Genomic DNA, 17,654 nt, shown 5'->3' on the forward strand with positions numbered 1-17,654 from the left:
ACATTATTTATTATATATTTTAATATATATTTTTAATTTTTTTATTTAAAATAAAAATAAAACCGTAAACCATTGTAAATTTAAAATAGAAACTAAGAAAAAAAATAAGTTTATGACTTCAAAGTTCTAAACCTTTCAAAAAATTAAAAAAAAAAGTTTTACAAGTCCTAAAACAAAAAAACTATCATAAATAATTTTATAACTTCAGTTACAAAAAAATTTACGACTTTAAAATCTTAAAAAAATATTTAAACTGAAATTATAAATAATTTTACAACTTTAATTAAAAAAATAAAAAATCCTAACAAGTGTAACGACTTTTAACTCAAAAATGATAACAACTATTATTATTTATTCCGTTTTAAACAATTTTTTAAAATATATCCTGATTGAAAAATTTTGTAAATTTTTACCTCTATTTGTTAAAAAAACCAATAAAAGAAGACTTGGCACATGTCATGTAGACGTGTCTGTTTCCTGTCCGTGCATTAGGTCCAACCTAACCGCAACGATGCCCACAATCTTCAGTTTTCTTTTTTTGCTAAATTCAAATATAACTTCTGGAACATTCCTAAATTTGAATTAATCCTATTTCATTAATTAATTATATTCTTACACGCTAATCTTGTCCCAAAATATCATTATTTTAATCGCTAAAAGCCAAAACACTTAAGCACAATCAGACACGCGTCGCTCAGAAGAGGCCCCTCGAAAGCAACGCAAATGGTCCCCTACATTTTCCAGAAACTTCGATGCCTTCAAACGATGCAATCCGCGAGTGCGATCCTGATCGCGCCACGTGTTCCAATCTCCACGTCATCGTCCGACGTGGCGCGCGCTATAACCTTGTAATTGATACGCTGTCTTCAAACTTCAAACCTCTCGTTAAGTTTTCGCTTCAGCAAACGCAGCGTTGCCGTCGATTCCCTCTGCGTTTTGGAGCTTCGTGTTGTCGTTTAACAGATCGGAGTTTTCCTCGCCATGACCGAAACCGAAGCTTTGGAGGATGCGAAGGAGGTGGTGGTGTTGGAGGAAGAAGAGTGCGCGGAGAAAATGGTGTACATGTGGGGATACCTTCCCGGAGCCTCGCCGGAGAAGTCTCCGATACTGTCTCCGGCGCCGGTGAATCTCTCCGATCGTTCACTCGCCGGAGATTCGTGGAAGGACGTGTGCGGCGGTGGTTGCGGATTCGCCATGGCCATCTCAGGTTGATTCCTCAGGCCGTTGACTCTATTTTGACTAAATTCATACAAAAAACTTAATCCACTTCAAAGATGTTCTAGATCTGAAACCGTTAGAACCAGATCCTCGAACTTTATTTTTTTTTCTTAATCCGGATTCATCTGTTAAAATCTGGAGAACTGTTTTTTTGTTTTCTTTTTTGTGAACTTTTGGTTAATTTGTGAGCCGATTTGTGATTTGTGATGTTTGCAGAGAAAGGGAAGCTCATAACGTGGGGTTCTGCGGACGATGAAGGGCAGAGCTACTTAATATCGGGGAAGCATGGGGTAATGCAGTTAGTGTTCTAATGTAGGGCTTGGTTTTGGTGTGAATTTGTTGTTGGAATTGATTTTGCAACTTGTTATGGATGCATGTGCTTTCTGAAGGAGATTCCAGGGCTTTATCAGCTTCCCACTGAGGCTTCAGTGGTGAAGGCTGCTGCTGGTTGGGCTCACTGTGCTTCAGTTAATGGTAATGCTTCTTGTTCTTTCTTGATTCAGTGGTTGTGTGAAGACGATGCTGTGTGATTGATTTCCTTGTTTAATAATGTGAAGGAGTTTACTGGATTTTAATTTGTTTAGGTATAAATTAAATTAAGATATTGGAAAAAATAGTTTTTGTTTACTATTATACTTCTGTGACCGATATCTTTAATTAGACTTATTAAGCTGAATGTGGCCTAAACCAAGCACATTGTTGTTGCTTATTATAGGATTTGGGTGTACCTTAAAATGTGTAAACTTTTTTTTTGTCGCACAAAATCCTTAAGTGTACTGTATTGATTAACTGATTGGTAATTGATTACAGTGTAATTGACATTGTTCATTTGGCTCATTATCTGTATAGTTTTTTTGTAAGGGGTTAAACGAGAAGAATTTTAATAAATAGTAAAAGCAATAGCATACACTTGTATAATAATGAAGTTGTCGAGACTTTGAGAGAAACAAGAATGAAAAATAGAATATTTGAAATTCTTAAGTTCCTAAGAGTGTGTTTAGTTTGCATTTTCATTTTCTGTTTTCATTTCTTGTTTTCATTTTCAAAAGATTAGAATTCTAAAAATATGTTTGGTTTGACTTCATGTTTCTGCTTTCAAGAAATAAAAACATGGAAATGCCTTTTCAAAAGGAAATTTTTAGATTTGTTTAAAGTTACATTCATTGCCACCGTGCTTTCATTTTATCCAAAATAAGGTTCCTGATTTTGACTGAAAACATTGTTTCCAGTTCTTGGTTCGTTTGAGAAAATATTTTTACTAAAAATGTTTTCAAAAATTCATCCAAACACATTTCCATCACCATTTTCTATTTTTAGTAAAAATAAAAATAGAAAACAGTCAAACGAAACACCCCTAATATTTTTTTCATGATTGATTAAGGTTACTGGGAACTCTGAAGCTAGGATGAGAGAAATGGAAAATATTTTCCGTTTTTCTACCCTGCTTTCCTACGCTTCAATGCCTGGTTTCTCCTTATTCATTAATAGAATATATGAAGAATGGCGTACTAGTACCACTAACTATGGGGGCTGAACACATTTGGTAGCCTGAGGCCTCTTATTAAACTTCATGTATTTTTTTATTCAAATTTAGTTTTATTTATTTGTGAAACAAAATTATAAATTAAACCTTTGTGTAATCAAAATAATTTGATTATTGAAATTGATTGTTTATAACGTATAATGCTACTTTGTCTAAGTGCTTCAATTGATTGAAATTACTTTTAAAGATATTGAGTTGTGTAGATAATAATTAACAGTTAACAATAAGATACAAGAGCTATGTAGATAAGACATATTCAGAAAGAAGTCAAAGCAGATAAAAATAAATAAAAAGTGAGTGAATATTTAAAGTTTAAAACAATCTTGTTGGAGTTTTAACTTTTAATAACATTGGGAATTGGGCATAGTGAAAGAGAATTTGTAGGCAAAGATAAACAAGGAATAAAAAGTTATGCTAGTTCATGATAGTTATTAAGCATTAGTTTACTTGTTTAATAGGAAGTAAAGATAGGATATAGCAAAGGAGTGTAATATAAGGTATTAAATCAGGAAATTGAGAATACAATATATGTGGCCTCTTTTTAATTATTTTAACTAATAGATGTAATTTTGTAAATTTATTATCACTAAAAACAATTTTTAAACATTTTGTAACAATCTAATTAGTATAATTTCCTAATAATGCTTATTAATTATAGGATGAAAGAATTTTTCTTCCCTTCAATGAGATCTGAAACTGAAATTTATATATGAAAATTACAGAAGCAGATGTATGGTATGAAAACAAAGTTTAAACAGTTTGTAAAGCATATATATGGAGACACTATATTTCAAATGATGTATATGGAATATTGTTAACAAGTTCAACGTGTCATTAAATGGAATATGGTTGAAAAGTTCATTGTGTCGTTAGATTTTTCTACATTGGTCTTATAGGCTACCATTTTAAATTTTTAATTAAAGTCTATTCTAAGTTAGCTGCAAAAATTATGTTTTAGGCAACAACGAAAATGGGCCATGCTTGGCCAATAATGTAATAAGAGACTAAATTTATTTAAGCCACATTTTGCATGCTTTTTGGTCCTTAACATCCCAATTTGTAAAGAGGAAGACTAATAGATGGATTATTATTATTATTATTATATGGGAAAGGAAAAAATAAACTACAAGGACTAGATTCCAACATTTTAAAAATGTGAAACAAAATGAAGCTATATTTAGAGGGATCAAGAACATATTTAAACTTAATTATTATGACTTATTCAACTTGGCCTTTATAATAATTATAATATGTTAAAGAACAACTAGAGTCACCTCATAGATTACCTGTGAAGCAACGGCCAATATATAACACCAGTGCTTTGCTAAGGAATATACCGTGTCTTGTACAGAAGAAGGTGAGGTATATGCCTGGGGCTGGAAAGAATGTGTGCCTTCTGGGAAAGTTATTACTGATTTCATCACTGTGGGAAGTTTCCAAAAGGATGTTGCCGGGAAACAAAGTTCATCAATACCTGAACAAGGTGCTAATCATCACTTTTGCATACAACAAAAATAATTTAACAAAAGGAGAGTTTTCTGATTTCATTTCAGGGAGCTAATGGAATTTCAGACATTAAACAGGAAGCCCACAAAGCTCAAACACGAGCAGTGGATCAGATTCTCATCATGACAACAAGAAAGTGGGAGATGAAGTATTGAAGCGAAGGAAGATCACTTTTTCTAGACAGGATTCTGACAGCCAAGCATCTGGAGATGAATTCTTTACTGTGTCCCCTTCTCTTGTGACCCTTGCCAGTGGAGTGAAGATTACCTCTGTAGCAGTTGGAGGGCGGCATACCTTGGCACTGTCAGGTTCACTTTGTGTATATCTATAGTTTACTATAATGATTCTGAGAATCTAGGGATAGTTGCCTCTTGTGGTTACATTATATAGTTTTGTAGGTTCAATGAAGTATGAAGATAAGGAAGGTTTTTGATGTAAAGCAAGACACCTGATGCATCATATTTTTACCAAAGTTTTCAGATGTGGGACAGGTCTGGGGTTGGGGCTATGGAGGTGAAGGACAGCTAGGATTGGGTTCTCGAGTAAAGATGGTATCATCCCCTCATCTTATACCTTGTATTGAGTCTTCTGGAAAGGATAAATCATCAGCTTTTCATCAAGGAAGTGGTGCTGGAGCTCAAGGGTCAAATGTTACTGGAAGTTATGTGATGGACATTGCTTGTGGGGGTCGGCATAGTGTTGTGATAACAGGTCAGATTTCACTGCTGTCATTTAGTCTTGCAAAAGCATCTCTGAATGTCTATAAAATTGTATGTTTGTTGTACTACAAAGGCTAAGTTCAGTTTCAGAATTGTAATCAGTTACTAAATGTCAATATTCATTAATGTAGTTGAAAGAGATGCATATTTTAGTTAGTGATTAAGAACAGTCATAATTTGTAACAATTTTTTTAAAATTCTTTTTGTAGATGCTGGGGCGCTTCTTACATTCGGCTGGGGACTGTATGGCCAGGTGAGTTTGCTGTTAATGGAATTTTTTAATAGTTTCCTATGTTGATCTTCTGCCTAGTTGAAAGGCATTTTATTTTTGTTGCTAAGGATAAGATAGAGCTTGCACATGTTGAAAACTCTCACATTTTATTATGATGGATTCCTTAGGCCTGGGGACACACAACAAACAATGAGAGCTAATGTTAGGTTGTTATTTGGAAGTATATGGTTCGAGTACAATGTTAAATTAACTAGAGTTATTGCTGTGGTATCCGAATGTAGTGTTAAATGAGCATGGGTTTCCAAAGAGATATGGGAGAACTAATTTTATAAGCTTAAGCTTTTCTATTGTGGGTAAGGATTGACATGTGATTTGGAAGGATTAAGAATCCAAGAGGATATACAAACTTGGCTTACTATTGCATAATTGGTTGGAGAGGTAAGAGGATGGATAATGGTAAAGTTTTTGGTTCTGATGGTATTCTTATTAACGTTTGGAAATGTGTAGAAGAACAGTGTATCATTTGTTTTACTGAGTTATTTAATGAGATTTTAAATCTAAGAAAATGTCAAATGAGTGAAGGAGAAATACTTTGGTTCCTAATATTCATTTGTTACACTACAAAATTGTGAGGAAAAAAGGTCATTTAAGAGAAGAGACTGATATTGCGGGGAATCAATTTTGATTTATGCTAGGAAGGTTCACGACATAAGCTTTTTATCTTTTACTTGGGGTTGCTGTAAAGGAAACAAAACAAAGAAAGAGACCTACATAAAGTTTTTATTTACTGGGAGGAAGTATATAATCAAGTGCCTAGATAAGTGTTGTGGAAGGCTTTGAAAAAAACAAAGGTGTTCCCGTGAGTCATGACTAATAATTTAAGTTATAGTTGATATTTCATAAATCAACTACATTTAAATGTATAACTTTTAAAAACAAAATTAATACATGTCAAAATTGTAAAATTACATACCTATGAATGTTAAATGTTTCTAAATTTTGGTATGTGTGATCATAAAATAAATATAATTAGATTTTATTGTGTGTGTGTGTGTGGGCGTGCGTGCGTGCGCGTGATAACTCACCTCAAAATCTAAAATACGAGGAGAGAATTAAGAGTAAAATAGGAACTAAATAAACATTGTATGCCATGTTTCATGAATTATTCAATTAAATGCATGGTATACTGTAGTTTGTTATGAAAATATTTGTAATAAAAGAAATTAACAATCTAGCATCTCGCATCTCATAAGCAACGGTGAATGGGTTTTGATTAAGTAGAGATAAAATCATGGAAAAATTGAAAAAAAGTCATTTTGGAGGGGCGATGATCTAATTAGTATACAAGGTATACCTAATTTTATCCCAAGTTGTAGCTAGTATCATTAGTGTACAAGTATGCTTGAGAAAATAAAATAGGATCGTGATATTTGGACACCTTTTAAATCTATTTCTCATGGACAAAGGGAGCAGATGACTGTCCCCTTCTCTGACCAAGAGATCAAAGAAGCTGTGTGGAGCTGTGGAGGTGATAAATGCCCTGGGTCAGATGGCCTTAACTTCAATTTTATCAAAAAATTTTGGAATATCATGAATCCAGAGTTTAGAAGATTTGTGGATGAGTTCTATGCTCATGGCAGCTTTCCTAGAGGCAGCAATGCTTCCTTTGTGGCATTAATTCCTAAAATGAATCATCCTCAGTCCTTCAATGATTATAGGCCTATATCCTTGATAGGTTGTATGTATAAAGTGATAGCCAAGTTGCTGTCTAACTGATTGAGGTCTGTCATGGATGGGATAATTGATGAAAGGCAGTCAGCCTTCATTAAAGGAAGGCATATTCTCCATGGTATCTTGATCCTCAATGAGGTGGTTGAGGAAGCAAGGAGAAGTAAGAAACCAGTGATGATCTTCAAGGTGGATTTTGAAAAGGCCTATGATTCAGTGTCTTGGTCTTTTTTGGATTACATGCTGTTTAGGTTGGGTTTTTGCACAAAATGGAGATCATGGATATCAGCTTGCCTCCAGTCAGCAACTATATCAGTTTTGATTAATGGTAGCCCTTTTAAGGAATTTATCCCTACAAGGAGTTTGAGACAAAGGGATCCTCTAGCTCCCTTGCTTTTCAATATTGTAGGTGAAGGTATTATTGGTATGATGAGACAAACAGTCCACAAAAACCTCTATAGAAGCTTCTTGGTTGGAAAGAAAAAGGAACCTACCAATATATTGTAGGAGAGGCTGTGTGGGAGAATATTCATGTTCTAAAGGCCTTACTAAGAGGATATGAATTAGTTTCTGGTTTAAAGATTAATTTTGCTAAAAGTCAGTTTGGGATTATATAGGTGGTGGAGTCAATTGGGCTTTTGGAAGCAGCTAATATCCTGCACTGCAGACAGCTGGATTATCCTTTTCTCTATTTGGGTTTACCTATTGGGGCTAATCCTTCAAGCCAGCTGGTGTGGGAGCCTCTCATCACTAAATTCAAGTCTAAATTAGCCAAATGGGCTCTCAGAGAGATATATCCATGGCTGGGAAGATCACCCTTATAAATTCTGTCCTTAATGCCCTCCCAATTTATCTCCTCTCCTTTTTCAAAATACCTCAAAAGGTAGTCAAAAAGCTGATATCCCTCCAAAGGAATTTTCTGTGGGGTGGAGACAATGATCATAAAAAAATTCCTTGGGTGAAATGGGCTGATATTTGTTTGCCTAAGACTGATGGGGGTCTAGGGATAAAGGATATTTCTAAATTCAATGTAGCTTTGATGGGAAGATGGATTTGGGCTTTTGCATCTGATCAGCAACAGCTCTGGGTCAGAATTTCAAAATGATAGAGACAAAAGGGGATATTCCCACTGGTGGAGAGACATTAGAAATTTGTATCATCAGTCGGACTGCAGTATTTTTAAAGATAACTTGTCTTGGAAGGTTGGGTGTGGGGAAAGTATTAAATTCTGGACTGATAATTGGCTAGGGGAACAATACACTCTGCAGCAGAAATACAATCAGCTATTCCTGGTAAGTAGACAGCAAAAGGCTCATATCTCACATATGGGCCATTTTACTCATGATAGTTGGAGGGGGGACATGAGTTGGAGGAGGAACTTATTTGATCATGAAAGTCATTTAGCTGTGCAGTTTATGGAGGAAATCAGTTTTGTTCCTATTCAGAGACAGGAAAAAGATACTATGCTGTGATTGGCTGAATCTAATGGACAGTACACCACTAAGTCAGCTTATAGATTATGCATGAACACCAGCTCAGTAAATTCAGATGGCAAGATCTTTAAGTCAATCTGGCAGCTGAAAATTCCCCCTCGGGTAGTGATTTTCTGTTGGAGACTTCTTAAAAATAGACTCCCTACCAAGGACAACCTCTTAAGAAGAAATGCCATTATTCAGGAAGCTACCTGTTCCTTGTGTGGTTGTGTGCAGGAGGATGTGGGTCATCTGTTCTTCAACTGTAAGCTGACAAATGGCCTGTGGTGGGAATCTATGAGCTGGATCCGGGTAGTAGGTCCTCTTTCCATTAATCCTGTTAACCATTTCTCTCAATTCTGTGATGGTTTTGGGGCAAATGTGAACCATAGTACAAGATGTGGGTGGTGGATTGCCTTAACTAGCTCTATATGGCAGCATAGGAATCATTTGATTTTCCAAGGAAAACCTTTTGATCCCTATAAAGTCATGGACCATGCTATTTTTTTAGCTTGGTCATGGTTAAAGGCTAATGATAAAGATTTTAGTACTAGTTTCAACCACTGGTCTTCTAATATATCGAATTTCGTTGCTTAGTTGGGACTGGGCTTGTTGTTTTTTGCTGCTTAGGTTGGATGATTTTCTTGGAGGGTAGCACATCGGTGCCTTGTAATTTTAATCTCTAGTACCACTGGTACTGGTTTACATATTAATAATATATATATTTTCTGCCTTCCAAAAAAAAAAAAATTAACATATCTCTTTCTATCACATCGCATCATTTATTATATCAATCGCTTGTCTCTCTCTTGGTGTCTTCATCAAGAGGTGTCCATTACTCTTTTCGAATAAAGTATCATGCTTTAGAGATTGTCGGTAAGTTTGTTTGAGATATTTTTTTAAATGTCTAGGAAGCTTTGGTGAGAAGCAAATATTAATTTTAGCTTTCTTTAGTCCAAAAGGTACATTTCAAATATGTTGGAGAGGATCCTAATTTGTTTCTTATAATTGTCACCGCCATCACATCCAATCCAATCTGTGTTGAAGTGACCAATATGTGTCAGACATGACATGACCTCAATTTTGAATTCCTTCTCCTAATCTCACCCAATCCTTTTGGTTTTTAATGTAATAAACTTACTTCTAGTCAACAAAAATTACCCAGAGGGAGGAGATCATATTATAATTTTAGTACTCTTGTAGTTGTATAGCATTTAAGTGGCCTATTTCTTAATTTTTTATAAAGCTTTAAGTGTCCTATCTGAAATTTCTTTACTTTGCATTTGAATTTCCTCTAGTGCGGACAAGGGAATAATGCTGATCAGCTAAGACCAACTCTAGTTCCTTCTTTATTGGGAACTAGAGTGGAAAAAATTGCTGCTGGACTTTGGCATACATTGTGTGTTTCTGTAAATGGTCAAATTTATGCATTTGGTGGGAATCAGTTTGGACAATTGGGTACCGGTAGTGACCAGCCCGAGGTATGTTTTCCTTAATTGTTAGATCTCTTTGTTTTCATTAGAACAATATCAGACACATGCTTTTAGAAGATTTTGGAAAAAATAGTGTTAGATAGGACCCATGTTACATAAACTCACAGTCTTATATAGAAACTGACATCAGTAGCTATTTACTTAAGGTTTCTGGACTTGATGTCATTATTTTAAGACAATGCATTGCTTTGTAGATTACTTTGTTTTCATTAGAACAATATTGAACACACAAATGCTTTTTGAAAGAAGCTTTTGGAACAAATAGTGTTAGATAGGACCCATGTTACATTAACTCACAGTCTTATATAGAAACTGACAGTAGTATCTATTTACTTAAGGTTTCTGGACTTGATGTCATTATTTTAAAAAAAATGCATTGCTTTGTTGATTACTTCTGCAAAGTAAAAATATAAAATCAGTTCTCTGTGACAACACACCTCAAGGCTCAAGGTACCTGATTGGTGAACAACAAGCTAAGTACGAAATCCTATTCAACCTGGCAAGCCTTTCATATAGAAATTAGAAGGGCTCCAAATTATAAAATTTTCATAATTCATTACTGTACTTAACATTTGTACATGACTACACGTAGAAGCTAATAATTTCTTTTAAAATCCTAAACACAATCATATTACATTGGCTACCAGAACACAGTGAATTTCTGAACACCTATTACCTAACTAAAGGACATTATAGGCTAATCTACATACAATTATAGGATAACCACCTGCGGCTTTGTAGCTACAGACTATGGAACCAGGAACACATTAACCATCACAACACAAGTTAGAGACTACCAAGGTATATGTTTAGATAAACAGGTCCCAACAAACCTATCCGTTTGGTGAAGTATCTAAGCATATTGATCAGTTACACATATCTTAGACTTATATCTGAAGGAAAGGAAATGCACATATCCATGCTTCATAGATGATGATAAACTTGAATATTAATTCACAAATGTAAAATAAAATAATTTCAATTTGGCAGTGGAAGTTGTTATTTAGTCATCATACTTGCATAAAATATATTTTGAGATGAAATAATCAATATGCTTAACAAATATTTTGACAAGATAGATATAAATGAGAGCTATATTAGGAGGCAACCTCAAGGAACTGCCTGTTCTTTAGATATCACAAAAGAACTCACTAAAATTTATGTGCTTTTCCTTGAGCCTACAACTTTCTTTAATTATCCACTATTATTAACTTGTTGCTATTTCCTTAAAATATAAAGCTACGCACTAGGCATTATGACTTTAAAATACAAATTCCATTAATAAATAGAATAAGTGAATAACTACACAAACAATTAAAAAAAATCAAGTAAACGGTTTAACAAAATTTTAGGGATAAATCTAACAATGGGTAAATAGATAAGTAAAATTCCCCAATTAAAAAATGATATATTAAGAATCCCCCGTAGCTGGCTGTCTATAGCCTATTATGTGGTTATGCTGTGTCAAGTCTTACTGATATTTTGATTTTCGACCCCAATATTTTTATTCAAATTTTAGTTTGTTAAGGGTAGATAACTGTTCCAAAATACCTGAAAATTACTTATTTTTCCCAGTGATAACTAACTTGGCGATTAATTTTTCCTTGTTCAGACTTCACCTAGACAGTTGGATGCTTCCCGTTTTGAAAATAAGCATTCTAGTATAGTTTCTTGTGGGGCCCGTCACAGTGCTTTGCTAACTGGTACGCCTCCATTACCATGTGCTTTTCAGGGGAACTTTTAAAACCAATCTTAGTATTTGCATGCTTTGATAATGTCATATGGCTTATTCATATTAGAGAATTGACAAAAAGGATTCGTGCCAATAATCATTCTTTGGTCTATGTGCTAATTTAGTAATTTCATAACCGCTGCATCTATGATGGTTTATGCACATGCTTCAAACATGAGGCTGCTTAGTCTCATCCTTCAAATAGTGTCTTTTACGTTGACCAGAACCTTTATTTGAAGCCTCCGAGTATGATGAAAAACCATCATTGTTTATTGACTAGAAAAAGTAGGCTGTGTAAATTCCATGAAAATTGAATTTTGCTCGTCACTAATTACATTATAAACTGTTTCATGTTTCACACATGTTCGTACTTGTTCGTTGTTTATCATATCGAAGATGATGGTCACCTATTCACTTGGGGGTGGAACAAATATGGTCAGGTATTCTCAATATCCGAAGTAACTCTTTCAAATTAAGTAATAATCAAGGTTTTAAATTGTGGTTAGCGGTTTTGTTGTGTTATTTGATATTGTGGAAATTGTGAATAAATGCGGCCCAATTGTGCTTGTGTTTTGGTCGTGACCACACCCAAAATCTTGATGTCGTTGCCGTCAAAATCACGGTTGTAGAGTATTTTTTAAAACCTTGGTAATAAAAATTGGTGCTTAAGTCTAATTCTGATGATGATCTACCTGGACAGCTTGGTTTGGGAGATTCTGTGGACAGAAACATTCCTGGTCAAGTTTCTATTGCTGGTTGCCGGCCAAGAAATGTTGCCTGTGGCTGGTGGCATACACTGCTGATGGGCGATAAAACCGTTTGACTCCATTTGTTCGATGACTGTTTTGATAGGTTACTGACCAAGGCCACATTTCATTAGTGGAAAATAGAATTGTCCAAAATCACCAACACAGTTGGTCTGTTCACTCCATCCTTCTTATTTTCCCTATCTCTGTAAGGTCTTCCGCTTTCCTAGCTTTCCATTTCTAGATTGTAGCTTGACACTAACACGGAGATGCAAGGTTTTTTTGGTTTGCATTAATTTATAGCGCCCTTTATGTGGATGAGACTGATCTTTATTCTTGGGAAGGTACAAGATTAGTGGTCTTGTTTCATGGTATTATTCGATATGACTGTGTATTAACGATATGTATTTTGTTCCATTATTATGTTCATGCATGGCATTGTGATTTCATATTCGGAATTAGCTATATGATCGATCAGTAACATGATCATGCCTTTAGAAGCTTTTCATTTTTAATTATTTTTTATTATAATTGATATTGATACAAAATATTTATGTCTAAATAGTCATTTTTGTCTTTGTAATTCGTTGACAAATGTCTCTATGGATGAAAATACAAAATTTAGGATTCAAGAGCGTAAAAAGTGCGATAAAGATATATCCGGCCGTTAGTTTCTGTCTGTTACCGTTAAAAAAATAGTCTACTTAACTTTTGTTTGTCACCGTTAATAAAATAGTCTACGTGGAGAGACAAATTTCTCAATGAAATGATTACCAACGTGGTTATATTTAATTGTCAGTATAGGAGTATATTTGTCATATAATATTTTTTTGACTTTTTGTCTTTTACCTTGTTGGTAAATTGTGATTAATTATCATAATTTGAAAAAAAATTATAATGATTGTGGCAAAATTTTTTAGCAAACTCTAAATTAAATTAAGTTTAAAAGAAAAATGAATATTCGTTTTATAAAATATAAATAATTTTATTATACTTTCATGCTTAATGAAAGATTTAAGTAAAATAATGCTTATTGTATAGCATTATAGTTAAATTAGATACATGAATAATTTTTAAGAAAAATTATAATTGTAATGACATTTTTAATTTGTAAAAAATACTCCCCTCTTTTGGAATAATTTTTTTTAAAAGTTATGATTTTTTAAATAATCAGTTAATAAAAAATAATTGTGTATGAAAAAAAATAATGATTTTTTAAATCATACACAATTTTTTAAATTTTCATAATAAAATATGAATAAAAAATAATTGTGTATGAAATTTTCTCACACTTAAATTCAAGTGTGAGATCACACTTATATTAATAGACATTCATATTTTATTATGAAAATTTATAAAAAAAATGATTAAATAAATAGTGTTTGATTAAACAGAAATAATGATTTTCTCATTGTTCTACAATAAAATTTCTTTTTTTTTTGTGTTGATAACATTTATCGAAGAGTTAACAATCAAAGAATTGTTTTTTTTTTTTTTGTAGTTGAAGAAAAGTAAGAAGAATCGCCAAAGCAATAAAAATTCACTTCCACGGGTAATATTTTATGTATGTCTCAACCATTGATGGAGCTTAAAAATTATATAACGAAAATAGACACTTACTAGTGTGATATAGCTCTCTCAAAATTTTGTCGCAATAATTATAGTAATTAGCCACAATCTATTATTAACGTTCGGATATATTTTTTGTACTTTTTACACTTTCTGGGATTAAATTTTGCATTTTCATCTTCCAGGGATTTCAGATATATTTTTTGTACTTTTTACACTTTTTTGGGATTAAATTTTGCATTTTCATCTTTTAGGAATGCATTTGTCAGCAAAGTGGGAAGACGAAAAGTTAAAAAAATATTATATGACACTTGAATTTAAGTGTGAGGAAATTTCACTCACAAGACTCTTGATATTCATGTTTCAGCTTACAATTTATAGAGTACAAAGCATAAGAGAGAGAAAGGGGGAAATGATAGCCTAGCCTAGTCTATGTGACAGCCTAGTCTAGACTATGTCTGTTGACTTCTAAAACAAGGAAAAAATATTTAGTAATAATGCATACAAATCTAATTTAGAAATCCCAAAAGATATTCAACACTCCCCCTCAAGCTGGAGCATATAGATCATATGCACCAAGCTTGGAACAATTAGACTGAATCCTAGGTCCTCGCAATGACTTAGTCAAAATATCTGCTGACTGATCATTAGAGCTAATGAACTCAGTGACAATTTCTTTGGACAATAGCTTCTCCCGAATGAAATGACAGTCAATTTCTATGTGCTTGGTTCTCTCATGAAAGACTGGATTTGAAGCAATATGGAGAGCGGCTTGGTTATCACAATATAACTTCATCTGCCCAACTTCACAGAATCTCAATTCTTCAACTAGTTGTTTGATCCACATAAGTTCACATGTAGCCATGGCCATAGGTCTATATTCAGCCTCTGCACTGGATCGGGCAACAACAATTTGTTTCTTGCTCTTCCAAGAGATAGCATTCCCTCCAATGGAAACACAATATCCGGATGTGGATCTCCTATCCATAGGACAACCAACCCAATCTGCACCACAATACCCAGATACTTGTGTATTACCTTTGTCTTCATAAAGTAATCCTTGTCCTGGAGCTCTCTTAATGTATCTAAGAATATGCATAACAACATTCCAATGATCAACACGAGGATTTTGCATAAATTGGCTCACCACTCCAACAGCAAAGGAAATATCAGGTCTTGTAATGGTGAGATAAATGAGTTTTCCCACAAGTCTTCTATATCTCTCGGGATCAGGACACATTTCACTCTGATCTACCAGGAGCTTCAGATTTGGATCCATATGGCTATCAACAGGTCTACAATGTTGTATGCTTGTTTCCTCCAAAATGTCAAGGGCGTACTTCCTCTGAGAGATCACAACACCATCTCCTGACTGAGCCACCTCAATACCAAGGAAGTACTTTAAATATCCCAGGTCTTTGGTCTGGAAATGACTGAATAAGTGCTCCTTTAGCTGAACAATCTTAGTAGCATCATTCCCTGTAATCACTATATCATCAACGTATACTATCAAATAAACACATTTCCCAGGGGATGAATGACAATAAAAAACAGAATGATCAGCCTCACTTCGTTTCAACCCAAAAAGTTGAACAATATGACTGAATTTACCAAACCAAGCCCGAGGGGATTGCTTCAACCCATAGAGAGATCGACGCAACTTACAAACAAGACCATACTCCCTCTGAGCAACAAACTCAGGAGGTTGGTCCATATAAATCTCCTCCTCAAGATCATCATGGAGGAAAGCATTCTTAATGTCAAGCTGATGAAGAGACTAATGATGCATGGCTGCCATAGCAAGAAACAGACGAACAGTGGTGATTTTAGCCACAGGAGAAAAGGTGTCACAATAATCAAGGCCATAAATCTAAGTATAGCCTTTAGCTACCAATCGAGCCTTAAGCCGATTAACCTCACCATTAGGCCCAACTTTAACTTCATAGACCCATCTACAACCCACAGTCTTCTTGCCAGGTGGAAGAGGAACAAGTTCCCAAGTACCATTATTTTCAAGGGTCTGCATTTTATCAATCATAGCCTGTCGCCATCCAGGATGACTAAGTGCCTCATGAACATTAGAAAGAACATGGTATGAGGATAAAGAGAAAACAAAGGAAGAATATGAAGGAGACAAGCGATGGTAACTCAAAAAGTTATAAATAAGATGAGGGTTGCGAGTGGATCGAGTACCTTTTCGGATGGCAATGGGCCAGTTTGACTCAGAGTGATGAGAGACAGGTGAGGAAGCAGGATCCATGGTTGGAGGACTAGTTGGAGAAGGATGAGAATCACGAGGGGAGGCTTCAGGTACTATAGAATCAGTTGGTTGTGTCCTGTGATGATATGTAAGCAGAGGTGGAGAGACAACTTCAATTGAATTTGGTAGAGAAGATAGGACTTCATTGACATTTTGGTCGGAGTTACCTAGAGGACAAGGAATTGGCAGTACTTCCTAGAGAGAAGAAGAAGAATGATCTACAGAGGATGAGAAGAAAGGTGTGTCTTTAAAGAAGGTTACATCTGCAGACATATAATATCGTCTTGTGATTGGAGAGTAGCATTTGTAACCCTTTTGAAGACGAGAATAACCCAAAAAGACACATTTTACTGACTTAGCTGAAAGTTTGTCTAAACCAGGGGATAGATCATGGACAAAACAAGTACAACCAAACACTCTAGGAGAGACATGAAACAATGGGTCATGAGGAAAGATAATTGAGTGAGGAATTTGGTTTTCAAGAGAAGAAGAAGGCATCCTATTAATTAAGAAGCACGCAGTAAGCACTGCGTCTCCCCAGTGATGTGTAGGAACATTAGAATTTAACATTAGGGAACGAGCAGTTTCAAGAAGGTGACGATTTTTCCTTTCAGCTATGCCATTTTGTTGAGGTGTATGAGGACATGTGGACTGGTGTAGGATACCTTTTGAGGATAAAAAAGAGGAAAGATCATGAGAGAAATATTCTTTTGCATTATCACTTCTGAAAATCTTGATTGTTTTTCCAAATTGATTTTCAATCTCATTGCAGAACGACTTAAATATGGGCAAAAGTTCAGATCTATCTTTCATTAAATAAACCCAAGTACATCTGGAGAATTCATCAATGAAGGTTACAAAATATCGAAAACCAAAAGATGTAACACGACCTGGTCCCCAAATATCAGAATGAATGGTAGAAAAAGCCGAATCACATCTTTGTACAGTTTGAGGAAATGATGACCTAACATGTTTTCCTAGTTGATAAGACTCACAGTCTAAGACTTGAAGGTTTTTAAGACTAGGAACCATTATTTTCAGCTTGGATAAACTTGGGTGACCCAGACGATCATGCAAAAGTTTGGGTTTTGAGGATGCAAAACAGGATATCGGAGAGCTGGATTCTAAATAATACAGTCCTCGTGATTCATGTCCTTCTCCAATCAGTCGACACATCCCATGTTCCTGAATAACAAAGGAATTAGCGGTAAAGGTTACTGAACAATTTAATGAGCGAGTCAACTGACTTAATGAGATTAGATTATATGGACACTGAGGAATAAATAATATAGAATTTAATTTCAACGAAGGAGATAATGAAACTTGACCACTTCCTTGAGACGCAACTTTGGACCCATTGGCTACAGTAACAAGGTGAGGAATCTTTGGAAAGAAAATAGATGAAAATGAGGACTTGTTACCAGAGATATGATCAG

General features: G+C 34.6%; 1 protein-coding gene across 2 annotated transcripts; it reads left to right on the plus strand.

Annotated features, from left to right (window-relative positions):
- The first annotated feature begins 861 nt into the window (after positions 1-861).
- LOC114418964 (ultraviolet-B receptor UVR8-like) lies at positions 862-12,840 on the plus strand. 2 transcript variants are annotated; one of them, XM_028384529.1, is made up of 11 exons: positions 863-1,207; positions 1,435-1,508; positions 1,608-1,692; positions 4,113-4,244; positions 4,345-4,575; positions 4,748-4,978; positions 5,196-5,239; positions 9,717-9,899; positions 11,524-11,614; positions 12,040-12,083; positions 12,344-12,840. In XM_028384529.1, exons 1-11 carry the CDS (start codon positions 982-984, stop codon positions 12,464-12,466), a joined length of 1,464 nt encoding a protein of 487 aa, XP_028240330.1. In that variant the 5' UTR covers positions 863-981; the 3' UTR covers positions 12,467-12,840. The 2 variants fall into 2 exon arrangements, with proteins under 2 accessions (XP_028240331.1, XP_028240330.1); XM_028384530.1 differs by lacking the exon at positions 11,524-11,614 and having other exon boundaries at positions 862-1,207.
- The last annotated feature ends 4,814 nt before the right edge of the window (positions 12,841-17,654 follow it).

This window comes from Glycine soja, chromosome 7 (assembly GCF_004193775.1).
Source record: "Glycine soja cultivar W05 chromosome 7, ASM419377v2, whole genome shotgun sequence".
In the NCBI taxonomy this organism is placed as follows: Eukaryota; Viridiplantae; Streptophyta; class Magnoliopsida; order Fabales; family Fabaceae; genus Glycine; species Glycine soja.

Excerpts from the sequence above, each read along its gene's own strand:
- LOC114418964 (XM_028384529.1), top strand. The coding sequence starts at position 982 with ATGACCGAAACCGAAGCTTTGGAGGATGCGAAGGAGGTGGTGGTGTTG. Across the intron at positions 1,509-1,607 it reads TAATATCGGGGAAGCATGGG|GAGATTCCAGGGCTTTATCA; the intron begins GTAATGCAGTTA and ends TGCTTTCTGAAG. Across the intron at positions 4,979-5,195 it reads GCATAGTGTTGTGATAACAG|ATGCTGGGGCGCTTCTTACA; the intron begins GTCAGATTTCAC and ends TTCTTTTTGTAG.